Consider the following 23,213-nt stretch of genomic DNA (forward strand, 5'->3'; position numbering starts at 1 on the left):
TTCCTTTGATACTGAAGGAATTGCCCTTCCTTAAAATCTACAGCAAAACCTTGAGGTCTCCTTAGAAGCATTTGCAGCTGGTTTAGCTGTGAAAGATATCATTTTTACCTACAGATGACTTGGTATGTCAGGTCAAAGTTGATTTGGAAATGATTGAGTTTATTATACTTGTTATGATTTTCCAGGTTCCAATATGAACTCTTTTAATCTATGATACCAAAAGACCCAACTGGGAAATATATTTTAGATGGCATTAAGATATAAATGGGGGGGGTAAGATGAGTCAATAGGTAAAGTACTTTCTGTGTAAGCCTGAAATCCTGTGTTCAATACCCAGAACCCACATAAAGGTAGGAGGAGAGAATCGACTCCACAAAGCTGCCCTGTGTACACACACACACGCACACACACACGCACACACACACAATGCTTATTTGTTTACTTTTTAAGTTTGAGAAAAAGAAATAAAGGAACCATTGTATTCATAAATTATCTTAAAGCCTTAAATTCAAAGTTGAAAACAAAATGTAATAGAAATAATTGCACAAGCAAGAAAACATTTACTTCTCTGCATAGCTACAGGACAGGACTTTTTTTTTAACTAGAAATTTAAAGCATTTTATTTTATGTATATGAACGTTTTGCCTCTAATGTACGACTGTGTCCCAGTTGCATGCAGTACCCACAGAGACCAGAAGAGGGTGGTAGACCCTGTGGAAATGGAGCTACAAATCTCTGCTATGCGGGCGGGCGCTAGAAACCAAACTTTTTTTTTTTTTTTTAAGTGACTGAGTCAAGTCTCCAGCTTTCCAGCTCCTTACTGAGCTCTTGTTTGTTTGTTTGTTTGTTTTCATCCTTCTCAGCATTTCAGTGTCTGGTATGTGTGATCCTCCAGCCTCAAAGTACGTCTTCCTCCGAGCGTTCTATTTAGCAGCTGGAACGCCCCTTGGCATCCGGCTCACCTTCGCACAGCGACCGGAGGCTAGACCCAGTCTAGACGTCAATGCCGGCTCGCTAGCGCCTCTTCTCTGCTTCCTCCAAGTGTCTGACAGAACTCCGCCTCTGAACTGCTCAGAATGCTTGCTTTCTCTCCTCCTCTATTAGAACGGTTGAACACTACCACGTTTAAGAAGGAAAGGTGGTGTCCAAAGGTGGCTCACTGACTCTGAGCCCTGGCTGCTCTTGTAGAGGACGAGAGCTGGGTTCCCAGCGCTCACACAGAAGCACACAACCATCGAGTTCCCTTTTTTGGTTTCTACTCATGTACGCATATACATACGATTTAAAAAAATAAATCTTTCAAAACAATAATAATAAACCCCCCACAAAACATAGTTATGCAGACAATTTAATAATTGTTTTGTTATATTGTTATATTTAATAGTGATTGTTTTGTACCCATGAGGGTTCTTGCCAGAGGGGAGCCTGGCTCTTAAATTACTCACCCTGACATTGTGAGGATGAAGGCCTCCGGGATGCTGAGACATGTACTGGGCCAGGTCTGTGTGCTAAATAGAAAGGCAGGGAAAGAGGACAGAGGTCAGCGGCGCTTGGACAGTATCCTGCATCGCAACATGTACCGGAGCAGGCACAACAAAAACGCGGATGTTTAGACTAAAGGGCGCTTGGACAGTATCCTACATCACACCGTGTACCCGAGGGGGCACAGCAAAAACGCGGATGTTTAAAGTATAAAAGGAGTTATAGCCAAATTTCTGTGAGGCAGACAGAGCATGTCTTCTAGCTGGCTGCCGGCACATCGGAGCCCGTTCTTGGTACAGAGACACTCCATTTGAGTGGTTCTTGGTACAGAGACACTCCATTTGAGTGGTTCTTGGCACAGAGACACTCCATTTGAGTGACTTGTTCTGAACACAGCAAAGGGAACCTTCACTTTTCAAGTATCCTTGAAGGCAGGTCAAGTAAACTCCTCTCAGGATTTCTTTCTGCTCATTTGAATTTTTTTTCCCCTTTCAAAAGTACAAATTGAGTCATTAATAGGCTGATATATGGCATTTAAATATCTTGTATTTTATATCTTTCCGTTTTGCCAAAAAAACAAACCAGGTTCTATAAGTAATTAAAACAGCCTTTAAAAAAAAGATTTATTTATTTATTATGTATACAATATTCTGTCTGCATGTATGCCTGAAGGCCAGAAGAGGGCACCAGATCTCACTACAGATGGCTGTGAGCCACCATGTAGCTGCTGGGAATTGAAGTCAGGACCTCTGGAAGAGCAGCCAGTGCTCTTAACCTCTGAGCCATCTCTCCAGCCCAAAACAGCCTTTTAAAAGCACAGAGTTTTATGAGAAAGCAAATACAGAATCCTAGTCTATTCCTGGTGGCAAGGGAGACAGGACAGACAAAATCCAGGTAAAGAGGTGCAACTAATTGCTGGCCAGAGCAGCAAGGCCCTGCCTAGCCCAACGATCCATCTTACCTTCCACATCATAATGAAAGTTTTATCATGCCATAAAATATTAACAGATTCATTATACAAGCACCAGGCCTTTTCCCCTCTGTGCTGGAAAAGTCTAGAGAACTCACCAAATATTCAAACACGAATGTCAGAGTCTCCTTGGTGTGAACGATGTCGTGCAGAAGGACAATGTTGGCGTGCTTCAGTCCCTTCAGGAGAGAGGCTAGGAAGATTTAAACAAGAGGGGACCGCCATCACTGATAAGAAAGGCAATAGGTCTGGCAATCTTGAGTTCAATCCCTGAAACCCATGCAAATAGGTAGAAGACAAAAAAAAAAAAAATGACCACACGAAGTTGTTTTCTGACCTCCACATAGGCATCATGGCACGGCTTTGAACACGCATGCATGGGCATGTGTGTGAACACAGACACACACACTAAGAACAATAATTTTAAACTTTTAAAAATATCCCTCTTCTATGCCATTACCCTGGGGCTACTTCTCATAAGGCCGTAACTATGCAAAGAATACGTTATGCCCTTGATCAGGTTGGACTCAGCAGAATTCCCGTCAGCCAGGCGTGCCCTCCTCCGTCTCTGGGAACAGCTGAAGTGAGATTTTAATCAGACCCTTTGTTGATCTTATCGGATGACCCCCAGCAAGGTTCCTGAACCTCTTTTTTTTTTTTTTTTTTTTTTTTTTTTGGTGAGTTTTCTCACAAATAGATTAGAAAGAAGTAAGTACAATGATCCAAAGGGTTTTCAGCCACAATGTTTCTAGTTTAAGTGCTGCCGTTGCAGGCTTCTGTAGGAGAAACTGGAGAGCTGCTGATCACACACAATCAAGCCGTTTTCTGGAGTCCTGCTTCCCAATCTGCCTTCATTTTCACACAGACAGCATCACAGAGCGGAGGTCTGTTTTTCCGCTTTTCCTCTTGCTGAAGGAGAGTCAATCGAGCAAGCCTTTGCGGTTTTATGTAGTAGAGAGAATTTAAATGTAACTGACAGGAGTTCTAATACTGAAGAATGCTATGACTCCAGGCAAATTTCCCAGCCTCCCTGAGGTTCAGACTCCTTCATTTCTATAACAACAAACGCCATTATATTGTACTTCTGTCGTTAGTGTAAGGGATTGACAAAGACATGGCGGAGGAAGGAGTGTCACATTTCTGGATCTCAGGACAGAGTGTATATGTGAAAGTTATGAGTGTTTGAATTAAGTTTGGTTTGACCATATGATATCATGTCTCTAAAGGTGTTAAGGATGCATGCAAGCTTATTAAGATTTTCCCTTAGCGCTGTTCAGACTTTCGTTCCTTTCATATTACATATGGAGATCCCACGAACATCAACTTGCATTCTGCCTACTGAGAGACTCTCCATGTAGCAAAATTCTACTCAATAAATCCCAGGCTGCCCCACCCTCAGAGCAAGCAGACTTCTCGGGGAAAGAATTCTTGCGTCAAGGGTTTGGAAAGAAGGCTGCCTTAACTCTGAGTTTTTCCCGCGTATGGCATCTTGTTACCTTTCTAGCCAGTGACCCTGGATTTTAACTAATGAACACCAGCTGCTCCTATCTTGCTTTCTATCCCTCTCCATTTAACCTCGGTCTCTCTGGCCTCACATCCATCGAGATCTTAACCAGGGAGACTTGAACCAGTGTCAAAAGTTCTTTAAGTGGGGCCTCGCTTTCAAGGCTGCGAGCTTTCACGCCGAAGGAAATAGAAGCGGCCATTGTTGGAAGCTGGAAGCCAAACCACCTCCCATGTGTCAAAATCCTTTTGTGGTTTTTCATATCATACAAGCAAAGCTTTCAGTAAGGGGCAGTCTATAAAACAAACCGAGGAGCCCGCAACGGAGCCCTGACTGTAATTGCGAACACCTGTGTGGCGGGCGGCACCGGGCAAAGGATCGATGCAGGAATGGTTGCGCAGAGAGAACAATCCATGCGGGGTGGGGCAGGGTGGGCTTTGAGCCAGGCCGAGAACATCTGTGCATCTGTTAGCAGAACCTGCTGCAACAGGGTTTCGCTGTGCCTGCCAGATGTGGAGCTGGAGAACCCAGCTCGAGGGAAAATAGGAACAAAGCCCATTGTGAGCAATTAGTGAACTCCAGCTCGCGAAAGGCCATGCCCAGAGAATGTTGAGAGCTTCGACACAGAAAGTCCCCGCTAGCCCAATGACTGGGACTCTTCTACTGTGTTCAGAGATACTCTTCCACCTAGATGCACGTCGGTCCCCAAATGTGATCGCCCTCTCGTTTGGACGACTCATAAGTACACCAATAAGTGCGGCTTTCATTATGTTAAACACTTAAACCATGGGTCCCCCCCAGATTGCACCTGATTTTATCAGGATGAGTCCCCAATTAAACTGGTAGCTTCTTGGCCTTTCTACTTAAATTGAAAATGTTTCCCAGGGGCATCCGAGGCTTTTGAAAATGGAATCAAATTGAGTTATAAGCTCGTTTTCTGAATTGTTTTTTTTTTAAATGCCTGTTTGCATAACCTATTCTTCTACGTTCAGCCCGAAATCTGCCTCTCCATTAGTTACACTGATTCATTGTCGTCTGAGCTTGCAACAGCCTCCACACACTCAATGCTTGAATTGTCTGCTCTTTTAAGACTGAAAATATCAGAATGAAGAACGGGGCTTTCTCTGCTCATCTCTCAAGCTCTCAGCACTACCCTTTGCATCCAGTGTGTACTCAGGAAAGAAGGGAAGACAACAGAGCTAAGAGAAGAACGGAAGGCTGAGGAAGGGCCATTTCTCTGGATTTTTTTTTTCAGAGACAAATAGTAATCCCTTCATGCAAAGGGCTCCGTTGATGAGAATGCTTGCCTAGTGTGGGGATTTGGATGAGAAATTCAACCCAGAGGCCTGAGTTTTTGAGTGTTTGATTCCTAGTTGGTGGCATTGTCTGGGGACCCTGCAGTTTTGTTGGAAGAAATACATGACTGAAGACTCGGGGTTTGAGAACTCAGCATCGTATACTTCCGGTTTGCTCTTTCGTGTGTGTGTGTGTGTGTGTGTGTGTGTGTGTGTGTGTGTGTGTTTGAAGGTGTCATCTCTTAGCTTCCTGTTCCTGCTACCACGGAGGCTTTTTGTTGCTCTGCCTTTCCCAATATCCCATCTCCCCTATGACGGACTCTTATCTGTTTGGAACTGTCAGCCAGGTAAACTCTTTCTTCCTTTGGTTGTGCCGTTTTACCACAACAGAAACTTAACTAATAACCTAGCATGTTTGAGGCCCAAGATTTATTTCCCAGCAGGAAGTCTAAAGCTGAGTGTGGCGGCGTGTATATCAAGGTAGCCCTTGGGAGGGACAGGCAGGGGAATGAAGAGCTCCAGGCCATCCTTGGTTACACAGTGAGTTTGGGGCCAGTCTGGGCTCTAGGAGGCCCTGCCCCAAACAACCAACACCCTTAGGTGAAATGCTGGTAAATTGTATTCTTTTGTTTCACTATGTTGGTTTTAAGTTTGTAAGTTATTAGTGATAAATATTGTGGTATACATCTTCTCATTGATCAGTAATATAAAAGTAATAGAATAAAATTCAAGAATAAAATGTTAGCAGTGACCATTCACTGAGCCCTGGAAAGATAACATCATGTGCTCTCATTTGATCTTTATTTTTTATTTTTGTTTTTGTTTTTTTCCCCCATCAGGGTTTCTCTGTGGCTTTGGAGCCTGTCCTGGAACTCACTCTGTAAGACCAGGGCTAGCCTTGAACTCACAGAGATCTGCCTGCCTCTGCCTCCCAAGTGCTGGGATTAAAGGCATGTGCCATTACCGCCTGGCTTCATTTGGTCTTTATAGCAGTCTCTGAAACATGTCCTGTTAACAGCCACTTCTTCTGTGAACCCAGTCTTAGAGAAACTATGGACCAGAATCACATCATCAGCCCCTAGCAGCCAGATGAGGCAGACCTGGATGACTTTACCTCCTTGCGATGCTGCCCACGGTGCAAAGAAAACCCAGGAAGCTAGGTTTGTCAAGGCACCCCTGTAAGGCCAGCTCTAGGAGGCGGAGGCAGGGGGATGGTAAGCTTGAGGTCAGAGTGGGCTACATAGTAAGTCTGAGGCTGTGTAGGCAGACAAACAAACAAAACAGAGACAGCTCCAGAGGAGAGAGAGAAGAAGGGAGAGAAAGAAAACGCTGAAAGAACATGCCTTCTATCCTGGAGGCTGAAGCAGTAGGATTGCAAGTTCAAGGCCTGTCTGGGAAATTTAGTGAGACTCTGTCTCAAAGAAATAAATGTGTGTGTGCATGCTGGACCCTTGGTTCAATCCCTAAGTACTGTGGGAAAAATGAAACAAGAAAATAGGCTATGATCAGGTGAATCCCCATCAAGAATTACTATGATGTTACACTTCTCTCTCTTTTGAATGAGTTGTGTAGACATGGTTTTAGTATGAACCCAAGCATGCAGAAAACATTTAGTAAAAGCTCATAGAGGTCATAAATATGGACAGCAGTTTTGAACATTGTCTTCAAGAACAAACACTAAAACGATAGTGTAAATAATCTTGGGGAATTGGCAACAAAATCAAAATCTGAAATTATAACATCACTTCTAGAAATGTCAGAGATCGCACGCTGAGTGGGCAGACTGAATCCTTTACGGTGGTTTTACCACATCTAGCGATCAAAACAACCTCTGGGGTTCGCTTCTTCCTGGTCTTACCTTCCCGTATGGCTGTGAAAGGGACGCCCTCCTCCGCGTTCATGCTGATGACTTTCAGAGCTACCAGTTGTCCGTTTATCCTAGGAAGGGATGGGACAGACAGATGCACGCTCACTGAGATGGTCCAAAGCAACGAACGGCTCACACACAGATGCTAGAACAAAGGCTTGTGTTCCTCCACAAGCCCTAGAATATAAACCCACAATTTCCTCAAAACAACGAGCCTGTTACACATATAACGTGTGGCACACACACACACACACACACACACACACACACACACACATATATATATATATTTCCCAGTAGCCTTTTCTTTACTTGCGTGGTCGATTTTCTTTATAGGACATTCAGAGTAAGCAGGAAGGCGTCCAGAGGCCACCTCCCTCCCTGGTGTTTGCTGATCCCTTTGGTGCACTTAAGCCAGGCTTGTCTGCCATCTAACTTTGGCTGTGGCTTCATAACCGTCTCCTTGATCTTTTCTGTCCACTCTCTGTAGAGTCCCTAGGGACATACTTCTCAAATGAAAGTCAACTTGTCTCTTACTTTGCAAAACCTACTGTTTCTCCGCCCTTCGTTTCAGATAACAGCCAAATTTTCTTCCTTTTTCTTTTTGTTGTTGTTGTTGTTGTTGTTGTTGTTGTTGTGTGTGTGTGTGTGTTTGCGTGCACAGGGTAGGGAGATGTGGGTCTTGAAATGTAGTCTTGACTGACTTCCAACTTTCAATTCTCCTGAATGAGCCTGTTAACAGCCAATGTTGGCAGTATTCTCCAAAGTATTGTCTGATTGACCTAGGTCTCACCGTTCTCTTTCTTCTTTTCCTCTCCCTCCCTCCGTCTTCTCTCCACTTATGTATAGTTTTGTTTTGATATTAGATAAGTGTAGATATCCAAGAAGGTTTTTATGACCATGTTGTTTCTAATATGGAGAGATTCACTCTCAATAATCTGTTCTCTCTCGGTTTCACATTTTCTCTTATCGTTCATGATGTTTTTAATAAACAAGCTAGCCTTGAACTTATAACAATCTTCCTGCCTCAACTTTTCAAGTCCTGGGATTATAGGCATAAGCCACCATGCCTGGTTTTGTTGTTTACTATTGCAAAATGGGATATTTAATAATGTTATAGTATTTTATCATACAGACACACCACAGTGTGTTCTGCCAATTCCAAATTCTTATAAATTACAGTTTGGGGTTATTTTAAGAATACCATGATGGGCATGGTGGCTCCTGTTGTAACCTTAGCCCTTGAGAGGCTGAGGTAGGAGGAAGGTTGTTACAATGTCAGACTGGTCAACGTGGTGACCAGAGACTAGCTTGGGCTAGCAGGAGACTGTTTCCCTTAAGGAAATAATGGGGCTATAGGAAAAGATTTAGCTACAGAAATGATCATGATAATTTTTCATTTTATTTGGTTTTTGCTTTAAAATTCATTTTTGAGAACAATTTTAGAGTTCTAGAAAAATTGAGAAGACAGTATAGAAAGTTCCCACGTCTTTACACTGTTTCTACTACTGTTGACTCTTACTTAGCAAGGCGAAGCTATTACAACTGATGAACCAAGCTGGGCACAATGACCTACACCTGTAATTCTAGCACTTGGAAGATGGAGGAAGGAGAATGAAGGAGTTCAAGGTCATCCTCAGCTACATTTGAAGGTCAGCCAGAACTGAAACTCATGAATCTATCTTTTTAAAAAACAACAAACAACAACAACAAAAAGAACAAAACAAAAGAAACAAACTAACTAAAACACTAAACTAGTATAAAATAATGATAATAATTAATGAACTAATATTGATGAATGTCATTAAAGCATATTAGAATTCCTTCAGCTTTTACTTCATGACCTTCTAATTGCCCAAGATGCTATCCAGGACTACATTTAGTTGATGTGTCTCCCTAGGGTCCTCTTGGCTGTGCACTTTGCCAGATTTTCCTTGGGTTTGGTGACCTTGATGGTCCTGGGGCATGCTGGTTAAGAACTTTGTAGAGTTCCTCTCTTAGACATTTTCCCTGAAGTTTCTCTTAAGACTAAGCTGGGATTCTGAATTTGGGGATGGTTAGGAACTATCTTGATGATATTGTACCATGGGGGCTCTCTTTGGCCATGACTTGGGTCTTTGGATGTTGACGGTAACTGCCTGTCTAAGGTAGCACTCCTTGACAGTCTATTGCAAAGTGACTATTTTAGAATCCACATCACTAAGTGTAACTTAGTGTACTTTGGGCAATGGGCCCACTGAGATCCTCTTCCGACAGTAGACCTGTGTAAGAAATCTGGAATTCTTTTGCATGGGAGATTTCTTTCTCCTCTCTTATTTATTAATTTATTGAGCCATTCCTTCGTAGCAGCAGCGACTCATAGATATTTTATTCTTTGGGTTATAACTCAATACCACTTAATTTTGTGCCCTGGTTTTGGCAGGTTTTCCCCTTGGAAACTCTTCCGTTGATGTCCATGCCACTGTGCCAAACCCTTCATCAGGGGGAGCTTAGTTTTGTTTTTACCTCCACAGTCTGGCCTATGCATATATCGCTTTTTAATTAATTTCTTTACATCTGGAACTGCATTTTCCCAGTCATTTCTGTTTATTCTGTCCCTCCCTCACCTTTTTACAGGAACATTTGACATAAATTTTTTTTACTGCTTGCTTTCACTTGCCTTTCAAGTTTCGAGCTTAATTTTTTTTTATGTGGGAAATACTAATTTCCCAGAATATTTTACTGAGGGCATGACTCTGCAAAATTTTATTCCACCCACTCCAAACAACAACACCAACAACTTTTTTTGTCAAATATGTTTAGAAATGCTGTGCACTTTCAGGATTTCCACTGCTCTTGGGTAGCCGTGGTACACACAGGCAGTTTTGCAGGGCTGAAGGTATCTGTTGTAAAGGAATTTGGTTTTGTCTAGGGTTGCCAGCATCCATTGGACTTCAGCTGTTTCAATGAAACCCTCATTCAAGTGTCTTGGAATCGGTGCTCTCTGGAACGCCCGTAGGCAGATGGGCACCGTGGCCACTCCATCCCCCTGTGTCCAATGTTATGTGCGTAAACAGACCTCCCCAGCCTCAAGGGTGCACCCACTTCATCTTTCTGTCTAACTGCTGTGCATTTCCTTGTTCATTTAAATCTTTACTCCACTGTATTTATTTATTTGTTTATTTATTTATATTTTTTGAGACAGGGTTTCTCACACATACTCCCTCCAGCTCCTCCCAGCCCTCATCCCCTTCCTACTCCTCCAACCTTGGGGTCAATTCTGACACAGGGATTTTTTAAGCTGTTTTCCCCTGCTTGGAGTTGTCCTCTGTGTCCCTGCATCTAGTTCATCGTCACCTCTCTCAGATTCCCCGTCCAAACCTTTCTCTCTCTGGGAGGCCTCTTCTCGCTGCTCTTTATAAAATCGTGATCGCCTCGCTGCCTCCGTTCCATTCCCACACTATTTTATTAATTTGTTTATCATCTTGGGCTCCTCCCACACTCCAGAAATGCAGAAGTATTTGTCTCTGGTTTTCCGAAGTATTCTTAACAGGTAAAACGTGGTGTGGGTCATAGCAAATATTCACAGCATAAAAAGCTCAGCTGCTCACACAAACTGTCTGGTATAAGTCTTTTATGTACCATAACAACTCTTTATGTATCCTGTTTATTTTGATGCTAATATCATACTTTTGTTACTATTGTAAGAGTAATTTTTCTAAATATTTTCTAAATAGTTATTTCTAATACAATAGCAACTGATCACATGATTGTTGTGTGATACTAGGGCTAACAATCTTAGGTGGATTGCCTTCGGTTTTTTAGAAAGACCGTATTACAATCCAAAAGATGATTTTTGGTCTCAGTCTTTTTTTTTTTAAGTCAGACAGAACATTTAAGGTAGTTTTATTTTTATTTATTTTTATTATTTCTGTTTTTTGTTTCTGAGATAAGATCTCACTTTGCCCTGGCTGGCCTTCAGTCTTCCTACCGTGGCCTCCTGAATGAGAGGACTGTGGGTGTATGCCACCACACCTGCCTTTTGTGTTACTTGATGATGCGCTTTTACAACGTAAGTGTGTTCTTCGTGAGAGCATCCAGTTTCAATCACTAAAGATAAATTTTTGTCCTCAGACTCTTCTGGGTATGTTTCAATCTATAGAAGCACTAAGGGTTTATTTTATTTATTTTATTTTTTTTTCTTAAACAGGACTGTAGAATACAGGTTGTTCTATAGGTACCATCACTACCCCCTCCACATCGTTTTCTTAGTATAGTGGATATTTACCTGGGCCTGCTTTAATGGAAGTTTGAGGTAAGTTTTTATTTTTATTTATTATATTATATTTTTATTATATTATATATTATATCTATTTATTACACCATATTTATTATAATATGTTTGTATTATTATATTATTTTATTTATTTATTATACATTATTATATTCATTATATTATTTTTATTTATTATATATTATACTATAGTATATTTATTATATTATAAATATCTCTCCTCCTATGTAATATACATGTATATGCATGTATATAATCTTTTGAGATATATTATATACAGTAGAAATTAATGATTTTTTTCTAATATATAATACATATATTAGTCTTTTATGGCAAGGTCTCGTGCTGGATCTAAAGTAGTCTGGTGGCTAGCAAGCCCAACCAATCCTACCACCCCCTCTCTCTTCACAACACTAGGGTTATAAGCATGTGTAGCTCCACCTGGATTTTTATGTGGTTGTGGGGATTTGAACTCAGGTCAGGAAGCATTTTTTTTAATATTTATTTATTATGTATTCAATATTCTGAATGTGTGTATGCCTGAAGGCCAGAAGAGGGCACCAGACCTCATTACAGATGGTTATGAGCCTGGGAATTGAACTCAGGACCTTTGGAAGAGCAGGCAATGTTCTTAACCGCTGAGCCATCTCTCCAGCCCATTGGGAAGCATTTCTAATGCACTTTTATCCTATTACTAAGCTGAGTTTCTTGAAGGAAATATTTTATATTCTTAGTTCTTAGGGTAATCTATAGTCATGAATCAAATCCTGGTTCTATACAACAAATCTGAAATTGTATTTTCCTAGTAATTTTATTTTAACAAAGACAACAACAAATATACAAATTCTAAGATAAATAACAATACTTAGTATTATGAGATTTGTACTTTTAAAATAAGACTACCATTAAGTGATTATTTTCTCTATTAGAATACTGTAAATTAAGGGATAAAGTTTTCCACCTTTCTTACCCTTTCTAGAAGGCAACCAGAAAGACCAGAATTCTGTCTTAGAACTGGTACCTGGGCTTTGGATAAACCTTCTTTTCCCCATTTTGTGCGTTTCACAGGTGCAGAAGATGCAGGCATAGCTTTTGCATATCCACACTAGAGACTTAGGAAGGGTCTAGAAAGACTCTCTAGAGACATCTGACCAGCTGGGTTTCTCTATAGGTGGCAATTGTTCTTTCAGTCAACAGAGGAGAAAGCCTACCTTCTCCAGCAGTTGATTTTAGCTAGACAAGAGCTGTGTTGTTGTGGGGGTTTTTTGTTGTTGTTGTTATTGTTGCTGTTTTGTTCTGTTCTGTTTCGGGGTTGTTAAAATCACATCTCCTTCCTGTTAGCCCAGACGTCTCAACACAACTCCAAAGGTTGTGAATGTCTGTGATATGTTGACGGAAATTTAGAAGGCAATAGGAGACACCCCCATCTACAGTCTTCAACAAGGGACTCACCTGCTAATCCCCTTGTAAACCTTGGCATAAGAACCTTCTCCCAGCTTCTCCAAGTTCAAGTAAGATGAGGCTGCCCCAAAGGGGAGGCTCTTCTTCTGCTTACAGGGTGGGGTGAGAGGTGGGAAGACAGAAAGAGCACTTAGAAAATAATGTTGACTTGTCTTTTCCCTAGGGGCATTAGACAGTATTGGGGGGCGGGGGAGGAACTCATACAGGCATCCCAGGAAGACGAGGGCCAGCTTCCCTTAGACAAGCACCCTTGAAATCCTTCTCGATGACTGTCAGTGGCTCACTCACCCATGGCAACCCCTGCCGCAGACTCTCTTCCTGAAAAGAATCACTGTTGCTCCGTGGCCTTTTCCTCTCCAGCTGGCTACTGACAGCCTGGAGTCCCCTGGGGTAAAATAAAGCCGTGGAGCATGGTGCTCCTTTTCTGTCTGTTAGCTAGAGGGAAAAGAAAGTACAGGAGCAAAGTGTATATAAAATCAAATTTTGGTGGCTGGCGAAGCCTTTTCTCGGTTTTGTTAGCCTGTTGTGTTTGTTTGTTTGTTTGTTTCTAAGATCCTTCCACTCCCTAAAGGCTCCTCTCCTGAAAGTCAGATCCCTTAGAGACCACCATGGTACCGATCACTGAAATACCAAATTTAACTCAGTCTCCTTGATGAGTGTTTCCAAATTTCTCCGTTTAACTCGGTCTCCCCCATGCCCAACTGCTTCCCTACATGCTTAATGTAATATCTTAGAATAATCTAGTAAGGCACTGCTAATAATCAGGAGATAATTACTGAAACTGAGAATCCCCGGTGGACCTACCAGTATGGCAGCTTGCCCTCTTATGGTTCTGCCCTGCCATTTAGTGGCTCAGAGATGTCCAGAGAAGAGCCACTTTCTCTGTTTCAAGTCAAAAGAGACCAAAGCCAAAGATTACTCCCCTCTTCTGGTTTACAAGCACACCCCAAAACTTGATAACTACGGCCGTAAATCCTCTGTGACTTTAATAGAATTCTCTTTTTTATGAGTTTAGACCTACCACAGAGGACTCAGACCCTGCTGCAGAAGGGAGCGTCTGTCTGAATTGCTTGGTTTACCAATAAAGAAAGATGCTCCTCCCGGGATACAAATACCTCGAACGCAGCAGCCTCAGTGCTCCCAGGCTGGCTTCTCCGACAGCTGTGCGCTTCCCCTCCCTCCGAACGGTGGTAGCAACTGCATCCCGGCTGTAGCCTCTTTGCACACAGCTCCTGACCCATAATAGTCCAGGTTCAAGGAGAAAACCCGCACTTGAACGTCTCCCCATCCGCCTCTGCCGTCCTCCTTCGCTCCCTTTTTTGCCAGAGGTCAGCAGAGCGGAGCTTTAGCATGACTCACACGAGGGCTCCGTCTGGAGCAGCCTCATGACTTCAGCAGTTTTTGCTTTTATCAGCGCAAGGAGCTACGCATCAAAACCGCAGCGGCTGGTGTTCGCATGTGCACACCGGAAAACAAGGAAGCTCTTCCTGGAGAGAATTTTACTGGGTACATTGACTGCACTTACTCCAGACTCAAATCAGTGCTGTGACTGCACTTGCTTTTCGGGAATTTGCATTGATGTGTTTATTGGACTCCCCTTGTACTAAAGGGGTCAACTAGGAACATTTCATTCCTTCCTTTCATCTGAAAACCTCTTGGTTTTCAATTTTTTTTCTTTTAAGGCAATGTCTCCCACAAGAGCCCAGCTATCTTTGAACTTGAGGCAATCCTCCTGCCTCATCCTCTCTAGTTCCGGGATTGCAGATGTGAGTCACATGGCTCGGGCTTGTTTTCTAACATTAAAACAAATTTGCCATCTAGGCAATCTTTAGAGCCAAAGAAACCACAGAATGGAAGGATGATAGGAAGAAAGCTGAGGCTTCCTGCTCCATCTCTGCCTCCAAGTTAAAGCGCGTCTCCTAGTCTGACAGGCTACAGGCATTTTCTCATGTATTCAGACACTATGTAATAAACACCGACGTTGATAATACGCCACAAACAGCGATGAGAGTCAGTGATAGAGAGAGCGGTTTGAGCGAGGTGTGTGCACATGTAATCTCAGTGCTTTGTAGGATGAAGTAGGAGGATGGCGAGTTCGAGACCAGCCTGGACTATGTAGAAAGATTCTTTTTCAAATAAAGAGGGAATCTCTCTCTCTCTCTCTCTCTCTCTCTCTCTCTCTCTCTCTCTCTCTATATATATGTGTGTGTGTGTACACTTGCATGTGCATAAGGTATCTTCTCATTTCGCCGATCCCTTTGTTCATTATATATATATGTATATATATATATATAGTTAATGTTTAGTGTATGTAAACACCATATTAGTACTTGGTATTTCCAGGACTCTGGACCAAACTACTTTGTAGTCTGTGATCTTGGGCAGAACTTTTTTTTTTTTTTCGAGACAGAGTTTCTCTGTGGCTTTGGATCCTGTCCTGGAACTAGCTCTGTAGACCAGGCTGGTCTCGAACTCACAGAGATCCGCCTGCCTCTGCCTCCCAAGTGCTGGGATTAAAGGCGTGCGCCACCACCACCTGGCTTAAACTTTTTTTTTTTTTTTTTTGGTTTTTCGAGACAGGGTTTCTCTGTGGCTTTGGATCCTGTCCTGGAACTAGCTCTGTAGACCAGGCTGGTCTCGAACTCACAGAGATCCGCCTGCCTCTGCCTCCCAAGTGCTGGGATTAAAGGCGTGCGCCACCATCGCCCGGCTGGGCAGAACTTTTGCTCTGTGAGGCACTCATAATACTATTTCCGTTGTAATATGCAACCACAGGGTGTAGGTTACTTGTACACATGTGCAAAAATTTCTCTGAGAAAAAGAGCTATGTTTATTGTTACAACAGCATTAATGATATCTAACATCTGAACTTTCAGACGTTAAGCTTTAAACCTTGTAGGATTTAATCTTGAGCATGTACTTTAAGTTTTATTTCAAAATTTCTACAAGAAAGTAAGGTATGGGGCCCAAACCCGTGTTTTCAACAGGTGGGAAAAAAAGCAAGAAGATTGTCATGAATTAGAGGCCAGCCTGGGCTACAGAGTATCTCAAGACAAAGGCAAAAGAGAAACAAGTTGCTACATAAGATCTGAGGCAAGTCTAGCCAATGATTTACTAAAAATTGAGACATTTATAAAGAGAGACCAATGACACACACAGAACAAAGACAAGGTAGAAAGACTGTTACCCCTCAAATCCAATTAACACTTGACTGATATACAGCTGAGGGCCACTTTTTTCATCATAATTACACATTCCACTTGTTCATTATAATAAATTTTGTCAGAAATGTTCATTTCGGGTCTGGGGAGATAGTTCATTGGGTAAATGTCCCCACCACCAAGCCGCCTGACCTCAGTTCAGCGTTAGAACCTCAGATGAGAGGAGAGAACTGACTTTGGCCAGTTTCCTTTGAGTTCACCACAGCATACACTTAATTAAGACACTGAAATGTTAAAAAAATTTAAAGAAGTACTAGCTCTTTCCTCAAAGATTGTGGACTTTATCACAGACAAATTACATCCTAGCTGGATGGGGATACAGGCCTGGAGTCTGTGGCAGACTTTGGAACCTGAGGCAGAAAGATCCTGAGTCTGAGGCCAGCCTGGACTACATATTAAGACCTTACTAAAAAACAAAACCAAACAAAACCTATGTTCTAGGCCCGGGTTAAGATAGTTTCATAAATTTTAGGTTGGTGTGTGTATGTAGGTTGGAGAGTATTTTACTCTGTAGCCCTGGCTAGCCTGGAACTCATTATGTAGGTCACAGTAGCTTCCAACCTGTGGTAAGCCTCCCGCCTCAGCCTTCCAATTTCCAGAATTACAGGTGGCATAACCTACCAAATAAGTTTAAAATTTTTTAAATGACCAGCATTTGTGTTAGCTCACAAATATGCTTAATAGAATATCTGACTTTTCCCGTTAATTTTTTTGTATATGTGTGTGTGGAGGGGTGTAGATGGCTTATTACTTAGGTTTAAATTGCCGTTTGTGTACTAGAGAGCGCTACTGAAGGGAAACTAAAATATCCGTCAGAATTTCCAAAAATTAAATAATTCATGGTTTGCTGAAGTTCGAGGAAAAACATCAGATGACCTTTTAAAATGTTTTCCAGCTCGATGTCCAAAGCGATAGTTTCTGTTACCAAAGACTTCTAATAAGGACGGGGATTGCGATGATTTCCCGGCAAACTGTAGGTCAGAGCAGTTTGTGCTGCAGACCGACTAGCCTGAGGCCTTCTGCAGTCTGACGTCCCAGAGGAGGCCCAGCCCGCCCCAGGCATGCGCACTGTCGCTGCCTAAACGGACTGACCCAGACTGAGCCAAGGCGCTCAACTGTGCAGCAAGACCCCTCAGGCCAGCTCAGGGTGGCTTAGCCCTGCCTGCCTCGCCCTCTTCCTACCCTCCTGTTATCCTGGGCTCGCGTTTACTGCTCCTCCTCTTTCTCTTCTGTCTTCTTTCCCGGGAAGCTGGGTTCGGAACAGTGGTAGCCTCTGTTCGTTCGTTCATTCATTTACTGTTTATGTCTCTATCGAGTTGATGTTTTGAGAAAGCCTCATGCAGTGTGGACTGGATTTGAACTTGGTATGTAGCCAAGGGTGCGGATGAGTTCCTGGTCCTCCTGCCTCCACCTCTGAGTGCTGCTGGGATTACAGGTGTGTGCTCTATATCCAGGAGCTCTCTCTCTCTCTCTCTCTCTCTATATATATATATATATATATGTCAATAAATAAAATTGCCGGTTATCAATAATTTCAGTTTAGGTTCTCTATCGTATTTTGGCTGTTGCTTTTCCTCTCTCAAATGTTGTAGATTCAAATTACTGTGTTTTATTTGAGAGCTTGTGTATTTCTTCAATTTCCATTCTGCTTTTTATTAAATTTAACAATTTTGGGGGGATAGGATCTAATGATTTTTATTGAATATGTGGGTAATCACAGATGTTCTACACTACTAACATGAAAAAATGTGGTCATAAGTGTTAAAATAATCCCTAACAGCCACAGAATGGAAGCCCAGAAGTAGAACAAGATCTTTACTTGATGACCAAGTGATTGATCGTCACTGTACATCGTTAAGCGAAGGAAGAAAACGAAGAGCAATGACTATACCAAGTTACCAAGTTACTCTGGCAGTAAAGAAATGACACAAAAGACGTTGCTAATTTCTGTGCTTTAAAAGGTCCCGGTTGTCTTTAGCATTGCCCGATAGCTTCTGCTCCGTCCTAGTGGAACAGCCTAGCTTGGATCCCAGTCCTTTGACACGGCGGTGCACACTCCAGTCTAAAAAGTAGGGTTAGGACCGTTATTTAAGATACACACTGGAAGTTATTACTACTTTCCAAGATGCATGTGTTGTGGGTATGTAAATACAAATAAATGCAAATTGCAAAAATAAATGCGAGGTAAAATCTGATCACCAGGATCTCTGTGAGACCTCACGAAGCTCCCGCTCCCGTCCAATTCCAAGGGTGCCTGAGCCCCTTTTGACCCTGGTTCTGGGACGAGGACAACCTTGTACTAGCAGCACCACCTGGTGGCTAGGATGAGAACTGACTAGGTCAAGTTTTTCTTAGAAACTCCAAGTCTCGGCATGCGTCCCAGTTTCCTTAGACTTTGCAGTTCAGAGCTGACCTGATCCCACCTCAGGTAGTCTTTTTCCTCGCCTTTACACACATCTCTTTTTTATTTTTTCTTTGTGTTATTCAGTTGTTCATAATTTTTTCTGACTCTCCCACCTATCTTCAGCCTGACAGTCGCTAGCATCGTCTCAGACAGCTGGGGCTGCGATGCTCGCCTATGACCACACCACTCTGGCTACCCTCCGCCGTGCCTGAAATGTACGGGCTTGAACAATGACCTTGAAAAATCGAGCATTCCAAACCTTTCTGCAAAACATTCAGTTCACGTCCTCTCTTCAGAAATACAGTCCTTACCAGCTCTTAACTCCCCCACCCCCCCAAGTCTGTTTGTTTTTCCATAAAGCTGTCTTCTGTGGTAGCCAAGTGGAGAGATGGTGGCTCAAAAATCAGAAGTGAAGTTCCTCAACCTAACATTTTAGACTCCTTGGATAAAGAGGCATCGGCTCAAGTCTGAGCTGCTGCTTCCAGTGGGCATGGGGCAACGTGGGAGAGGGGAGAACTGGGAGTCGGAGGGCTCACGCTCAGGGAGAGGTGCCGCTGGAATGGCATCCAGTTTACTGTCATCCTGGAGACTTCAGGCAGCTGTTTTTTTCCCACAAGAGGGCGCCAGAGCTCAGGACGGACGGATGTCTGAGAGCCACCGTGTGGGAGCAGGGAATCAAACTCGGGTCCTCTGGAAGGAAGGGCAATGAATAGCGTCCTTAACTGCTGAGCCATCTCTCTGGACGGTTCAGGCAGCTGTTTCTTGAGGGAGATGAGAAGGCAGGTGGCCAGGAGAAAAAATATTTTGTTATTATTGGCCCTATGAATGGAGTTAGTCATGGGAAGTCATTCACTGCCAGGAAGAATGGGACAGAGAAGTGCCCTGGTTGTACAGGTGAGGCCCAGGTGTGTAAGTGGGACACAAGAGCAGGTAACACCAGATTGTAGTTGGTAGGTGTTCCTGAGCCAGGAGAGTTGGTACCAATGGTGAAGTCCCAGGAGCTGGTGCAGGTGTTGGCATTGTCTGGAGAGTGATTTGTAAGTTGGTCGGTCTTGGCCCAGACAGCAGGAGTGACCTGCTTTTCTTCTCTGACTGCTAGAGAAAGAGAACAGACTTGGAGGCAACGCTCTGTGGCTCTGGTCAGACGACCCTGGTGGAACCTTCACCTCCTCCATCTCATGGATTCAAAAGTTTAGTCCTTTAGCATCACGGCAGCTGGGAGTACAGCAACGTGCAGGAGACATGGTGCTGGAGAATTCTACATCTTCATCCAAAGGCAACAGGAAGTGAGTGCTAAACAAATCTTAAAAAAAAAGAAAAGAAAAAAACATAGACCGTTGGTGTTTTTTTTTTAATTAAAATTTTTCACCTCCTCCCATTTCCCTCCCCCCCTCCTCTTCCCCCTCCCTCTTAAGTCCAAAGAGCAGTCAGGGTTCCCTGCCCCGTGGGTTTATTTGTGAAACCCTGGCTGTTCTGGAATTTGCTCTGTGAACCAGGATGGCCTTGAACCTGCCTCTCCCACCTGAGCGCTGGGATTAAGGTCTGAGCCTCCAGGACTGGTTCTTATCCTCTTTCTTTGAATGGCTGCACAGAATGGTTCTGTTGCAGGACTGTAGGTGACTTCTGCCTTCAGCAGACGAGAACAAACAGAGATTACAGATTGTGACGACAAAGACTGTGCGATTAAAAAGCGGAAGCAGAGGTGGCATTAAACAGGAACGACGTGAAGAGTGGAGATCTAAGACTGATACAGTCTTAAAGGGGAGGAGAGTCCTCAAAACAATCTCCACAGCAGCCCCCCCCCCAATTCTCTCAAACCAACTCCTTTACGTTTCTGTAACAGTTTGGAGTATTTGCCAGATGGTGGTGATGCACGACTTTAATCCCAGCACTCAGGAGGGAGGGAGGCAGATCTCAGAGTTGGAGGCTAGCTTTGTCCACAAAATGAGTTCCATAACATCCAGAGTGCTGTAAATAATAATAATAATAATAAAAAAGCAGTGTGTGAGAGTAAGACTTCGTGAGACAGAGTTCACGTGGAGGGTTTTCTTTTTATTAGGGGAAAGGGAACATAAAAATAGAGGAGACCGATCTCGGGACAGAACCAGCAGAAGAGGAGAGAGAGAGAGAGAGAGAGAGAGAGAGAGAGAGAGAGAGAGAGGAGGAAGACAGGGCCCTTTCAAAAGGGAGCATAGTGAATGTGCACGGGAGGTGCTCTTACTGGCTACAGCTGAGGACGTATCCTGTCAGAACCCCCAAGGCAGACCAACACAGATGCCTGAATACCAACACAGAGCAACACAGAGAAACCCTGTCTTGAAAAGCAAAATAACAATAACAACAACAACAACAACAAAAAGTAGATAGAACGTTAGGCTGCACAGGAGATGAAGCAGAAAGAAAATAACTAAAGATGAAAACACGGCAGTTCATTTATTGGAGAGAAAGAATGAGAAGTGGAACTGAGAGATGGAAGAAAGGAATTTTAAAAATTGGGCGAGTCTCTACATGGATTAGAAGGATTCCTTTATACAGTGGAAGGATTAGCTTGGGAGGACCCAAGCATCTCTTTCCAGAAGTGGGAAAGGAAGGCTTCAGCTGCAGGGAGGTTTTCAACAGTACTTAGGGAAAGGGAAGGAAATTCACCTTCAGGAGTCCCCTTTCCTCAGAAATGTAGATGTAGATTTTATTTTTATTGAAAAAATACTTTTATTGAAAGAGGTGGGTAGGCTAGAGTTCAGGAAGAGGTTAGGGCATGTGAAGGTGGGGTTACCTGGGGCAGGGAACAGGAGATAGTGTGAGCAGTACAAATGGGACTGTTTTAGGCCCAGAAATACAGTTTGGCCACATGGATATCTCAGCTGAAGCTCTGTGACCATCCTGAGAGGGGTGCAGGTGTTCTCAGGAGAGACACTGTGCCCCTCCTTTAGGCTATTAAACTAATAGGATAGCGGGACCAAGAATTAGAATTTCCTCAAGAGTCTCTTGTTGGGGAAGGAAAAGATAAGTTCCTGGTGAAACCAGAGGGAACAGCGGACAACTAGTCAGTCCGCTTTGCAGGACAGACCAAGAGCTGAGGTTTGGTGTTTATGATGGGCAGAACCACACCTGAGCATATCTCAGGAGCCTTTTATTTAAACCCTGGTGGGGGTGGGGAGGGGACTCAGTCATTGGACTGAGCCCTTTGTTCTTCTTCCTAATGTAGTCAGGTTGGAGGAACCAGTTGGGGCCCTGTATGCAGGACTTTAGATTCCCCGAGTATATATCTATCTTAAACGGATTAAGTGTCAGTTTGTAGGTCCAGCGCTGCACACTGTCTAGCAATAGAGTTCGCTCTTGCTGTGTTCCCGGGTAATGTTCCAGGGAGGGTTGACGGGTGCAGACAGGCACGGGTTGCTGCGGAACTGTGAGGCAAGCAAACCCATTTTAATGTTGTATATTATAGAGGAGCCCCGAGGGAATCGTGACGGAGGACAGACAACTCATCGCTTCCCGCCTTGATCTACCCTTTGGGGTGGACGCGCGGCACACGCACAGTCGTGAAGACATGACGTCATGCCGGGGGGGGGAAGCGATCTTCGTTAGGGGGCAGTGAATAAACGAAGCTTGAAGACAGTTTGTGTTTTCAATTTTTTGTTATTTTTCTTGAGACAGGGTCTCGCCTAGCTCAGGCTGGCTGTGCGGCTGGCCTCGAATTTCTGATCCTGCTGATCTCTGCCTCACAAGTGCTGGGCTTGCAGACGTGTGCAGCCATGCTCCACGAGGTCTTTTCTTTTCTTTTTTTCTTTCTTTCTTTCTTTCTTTCTTTCTTTCTTTCTTTCTTTCTTTGTTTCTTTCTTCCTCTTTCTTTCTTTCTTTCTTTCTTTCTCTCTCTTTCTTTCTCTCTTTCTTTCTTTTCTTTTTTTTCTTGCATCTTTCACAGTTTCGAGGAGGCAATCAAACTTGCAGTGCCTGCAACCCCTAGCGCGGCCTACCGTTACCGTGGAAACGCGGAGGCCGCCAGGTCCGTTCCCTAAGTCTTCCGTTGCCGCTAAAGTGCGCCCTAGGACCATTGGTTCCGCCTTACCACAGTCTCTTGCCTGCAGTCGCTGCTGCGTCCTAAGCAATCTTGATTCCTGCCGGACGCCGTCACCCGCTTCCGTTGGCTCCACCCACTCCGCGGGCCCGCCTCCTCTAACTCCGCCCCTGCCCGGAGGCCCCGCCCCAGTGAATCAGCTGATCCGGCGTCCCCCGCGGTGCGGTCCGGAGTCGCGCCTGGCAGGCGGGCGAGAGCGCGGAGCTGAGAGGCAGCGTCAGGTGAGCCGGTGCGGGTCCGGGACGTCCCTGGGTCGGAAGGCGGGCGGCCGAGGTGTGCGAGCGGGCGCTGCGCTGGCCTGCGGGCACCGCGATTGTTTGTGGAGGAGCCCCGGACGCGGTGGCTCGGCCCGGGTCCCTGCTGCTGCCGTGGTCCGGCTGTGGGATTCCTCCGTGTCCCCTCTTCCCGCCTCCGCCCACGCTGCTTTCCGCCGGTTTGCTCGGGAGGGTTTCTTGAATGCCCGCAGCGGGCACGGAGCTGGCAAGCGGCTGAACCTCGCTGAGTGCCCGAGGTGGGTTTGCCCCCAGGATGCAGATCGCGGTAAGAAGTGGACGGGGGCTTTTGAGGGCTTTTGGTGGCTGGAAACAGCGTTTGTGGAAAATAAAAATAGTAATTGGTAGTTTGGTCAGATCCTATGCAATAATCCTCCAGAGGAGAGAAT

At 44.0% G+C, this 23,213-nt stretch overlaps 2 protein-coding genes and 1 long non-coding RNA gene across 6 annotated transcripts in view; 2 read left to right on the forward strand and 1 right to left on the reverse strand.

Moving 5' to 3' along the window:
- Positions 1-14,093, reverse strand: part of Cdk15 (cyclin dependent kinase 15) — a 70,575-nt gene extending 56,482 nt beyond the window's left edge. The window contains exons 1-6 of the mRNA XM_050159395.1: positions 13,968-14,093; positions 13,141-13,287; positions 12,844-12,938; positions 7,110-7,189; positions 2,551-2,645; positions 1,446-1,508 (exon numbers count right to left, since the gene is read on the reverse strand). Coding sequence (XP_050015352.1) covers positions 1,446-1,508; positions 2,551-2,645; positions 7,110-7,189; positions 12,844-12,938; positions 13,141-13,287; positions 13,968-14,093 — 606 coding nt within the window. The remainder of the gene's footprint in view (positions 1-1,445; positions 1,509-2,550; positions 2,646-7,109; positions 7,190-12,843; positions 12,939-13,140; positions 13,288-13,967) is intronic.
- On the forward strand, positions 11,295-13,978 carry LOC126511889 (uncharacterized). The gene is made up of 3 exons (XR_007594806.1): positions 11,295-11,412; positions 12,733-12,902; positions 13,868-13,978. It is a non-coding gene; the product is annotated as an uncharacterized lncRNA (long non-coding RNA).
- An 8,588-nt stretch (positions 14,094-22,681) lies between the features above and the next one.
- Als2 (alsin Rho guanine nucleotide exchange factor ALS2) overlaps positions 22,682-23,213 on the forward strand; it is a 49,524-nt gene continuing 48,992 nt past the window's right edge. For 2 of the 4 annotated variants that reach the window (XM_050159244.1, XM_050159247.1), the window contains exon 1: positions 22,683-22,773. The gene's annotated coding sequence lies outside the window, so the exon portion shown is untranslated. Of the gene's footprint in view, positions 22,774-22,820; positions 23,093-23,213 lie in introns of those variants that run through there. The other 2 variants (XM_050159246.1, XM_050159245.1) reach the window with 2 other exon arrangements.

The sequence above is a fragment of the Alexandromys fortis genome, unplaced genomic scaffold (assembly GCF_014885135.2).
Source record: "Alexandromys fortis isolate MF-2015 unplaced genomic scaffold, M_Fortis_MF-2015_v1.1 scaffold_65, whole genome shotgun sequence".
Classification (NCBI taxonomy): domain Eukaryota; kingdom Metazoa; phylum Chordata; class Mammalia; order Rodentia; family Cricetidae; genus Alexandromys; species Alexandromys fortis.